This window comes from Poecilia latipinna, unplaced genomic scaffold (genome assembly GCF_001443285.1).
Source record: "Poecilia latipinna isolate Pla-1442-1.1 unplaced genomic scaffold, P_latipinna-1.0 Scaffold2102, whole genome shotgun sequence".
NCBI classification, from domain to species: Eukaryota; Metazoa; Chordata; class Actinopteri; order Cyprinodontiformes; family Poeciliidae; genus Poecilia; species Poecilia latipinna.
Window position 1 is genome coordinate 1,411 of NW_015114718.1, and position 2,423 is coordinate 3,833.

At 40.0% G+C, this 2,423-nt stretch overlaps 1 protein-coding gene across 1 annotated transcript in view; it reads right to left on the reverse strand.

Annotated features, from left to right (window-relative positions):
* Positions 1-371: 371 nt before the first annotated feature.
* Positions 372-2,423, reverse strand: part of scp2b (sterol carrier protein 2b) — an 8,135-nt gene continuing 6,083 nt past the window's right edge. Inside the window, exons 3-4 of the mRNA XM_015017098.1 lie at positions 1,095-1,224; positions 372-952 (exon numbers count right to left, since the gene is read on the reverse strand). Of these exons, the coding sequence (XP_014872584.1) occupies positions 777-952; positions 1,095-1,224 (306 nt within the window). The 3' untranslated portion in view covers positions 372-776. The remainder of the gene's footprint in view (positions 953-1,094; positions 1,225-2,423) is intronic.

Sequence of the window (2,423 nt, forward strand, 5' to 3'; positions counted from 1 at the left end):
ATGAGGGATTAACATTATAGCATGACGAAAAGCACAAAAAAGTTGATTTTACATAATACTGCCCTTTTAAAACTTATGAAATAAAATCATTCCTATTAAGCAGGAACAGGCTTTATTAGCATCATCTGGGAAGGCAAACAGTAAAGAAGGAAACTGGAGAAACTCTGTTGTTTCATGACATTTGTTTTTTTTGGACAACTGGTCAAATAAGACAAAGCTGTTACGGACGCAGAGGTTCTTAAATAACTCAATGTTTGGTTTGGTTGCATGATCCATTAGAAGATGAGGTTACTTCTTAAACTAACAGAGCACTTTTTATCTGCTGTGTTCACTCTGAACGCACTCCAACTTGGATTATTCCCATTGAAAGACTTTTTTCTATATTTTTTTTCAAATAAGTCTGCGATTGAAGGTTCCTTGGTTCTGCTCCGGCAGCTTTCCTCCTCGGTGAACAGCACTTGCTGTTTGACACTGATAAAAGTCGTGTTTACACAGGCTGCGTCCTGGAGGTCATCATCTCGTCGCAGGATGAGGGTATGGACGGTCAGATTGAAAAAAGGCTGCTGGTTTCTTTTTTTTTGTTTGTTGTTTCTTTTTTTCAAACACACTTTTAGAATGTTCACAGTAATTCCGAGATCATCCTTGCCGCCGCTACTTTCATCAGTTCCAGAAGCAGCTAAACATATTTCATAACAATGATGCGATTTAATGAGCTGGAATGCTTGCAATCTTCAAGTGCCTGCTGTCTTTCTCTACGCTTCCCACATTTCCATCTCTCAGTAGGGAAAAAAAAGAAAATAAAAATAAAAAAAACAACAGGCTTCTCCTCTGGTGAGATGTCTTATAGGATACGATATGGTTTGTATACTCACCGTCTGTGGGTTCATTTTCCCGGTCATCAAGGCCAACAAGTCCGTGTCGGACATGGCGATGGTGCAATCTGCTTTCTTGTCTGCAGAGCAGAGATAAAGAAGTTAAAGATCAAGACATATTTTCTGAGCTAAAGGTAGTCTATGGAGATAAAGCAGATACGTAAGCAGACCTTCAACTTCGACCTGAATCTGTGACTAAAGGGAGCCTGCAAGTTTTCCCACCTGCGTCGTTGTGAACGCAGCCACTGCCGTTCTTCACATCCACGATCCAAGTGGCTTCCTGTCCATTTGGGCCGTCTTTCACTTTGAAGGCGAAAACTCCTCCGATTTTCTTCACAAACTGCTCCCCTTCCTGGAAACCGCAGAAACGGTGAACACTTAGAGAACCAGACACACGCACAAAGTTGTCTCTGCCCCTTCGATCTGTCGGAGGAACGGGACAGTTTAGCCGTTTTCACACCTGATAGTCTGGTTGACTCTGTTCCATTCAAAATTGCAATATTTGTTACATTTTCAGCTGAAAATGTAGCTGCGTTTTCATTGAACAGAGTTGCGCAAATTGAAATTACAAAAATAAAATTGCTAAAAGGAAAAAAGCTTTTCTATAAGGATGAGGTGGTTTTTGGTCTGATCAAAATAGATATACTTTGCAAAAATGGCAATGGAAACATTTTTGGCATCACAAGTCACATGATCAGCATGTTGCTACTGTCGCAAACGATGAAGACGACAACAGGAAGTAGTTGGAGGATGACGGTTTGTTTTTGTTGGTCAATTTTAAAGAAGCTGGAAAGGGAAGTGGAGGGAGTCTCCATGGCGATCTCCATCTGTCTCTGAAATTCACTGGGAGTTTATTTTCCCAGAATGTTCCTGAACCAGGGATCCTGCAAGTGTCTGATGTAAATGCTAAACTCCTGATGTTCTCTTTGCTTTAGTATTAACTTGAGAACCACATGAATGGTTAAACTTAATTTACTTGACAAGTAAGATAAACTCTGAGTTGCTTCAATGCATTCAAAACCTTAAGAGCGACGAACAATGCCTGACATTTCTCTTCTCTAAGTAACCAGGCTTCAAGGTGAGCTGCAGTACAGACAGAAAAAACACCAGGAAGACACAAAGAGAGGTCAAGTCTCTGAAAACAAGATGTAATGCTGATCAGCTGATCAAAAGTTTCCGATTACAGCTTTAGAAAGTTACAAACAGAGCTACAGATGTCAACAAAAGGAATTAATAATTGGTGAAAAACAGCTTTTACTCCAATCTCTGCTTTCTTATGGACTTTCAAGAATTCATTTAAACAATGGTTCATATGCTGAATATGGATCAGGTACTGAACACATGTAGAAGTCCATAATGACTCCGTTCTCTGACAAAAATTACACCCTGTCAGCCGTTGTCATTTAGTCTTTCTTAGTGTTTTCAGTGGGGAGGCGCCAACTGCAGATTTCTTTTCCAGCCTTAAAAAGCCCAACCTACCCGTTCTGACTTTTTTTTTTTTTACTGACACAGTGACACTTCTATCTTCATGTTTCTGTCATTTATGACAAA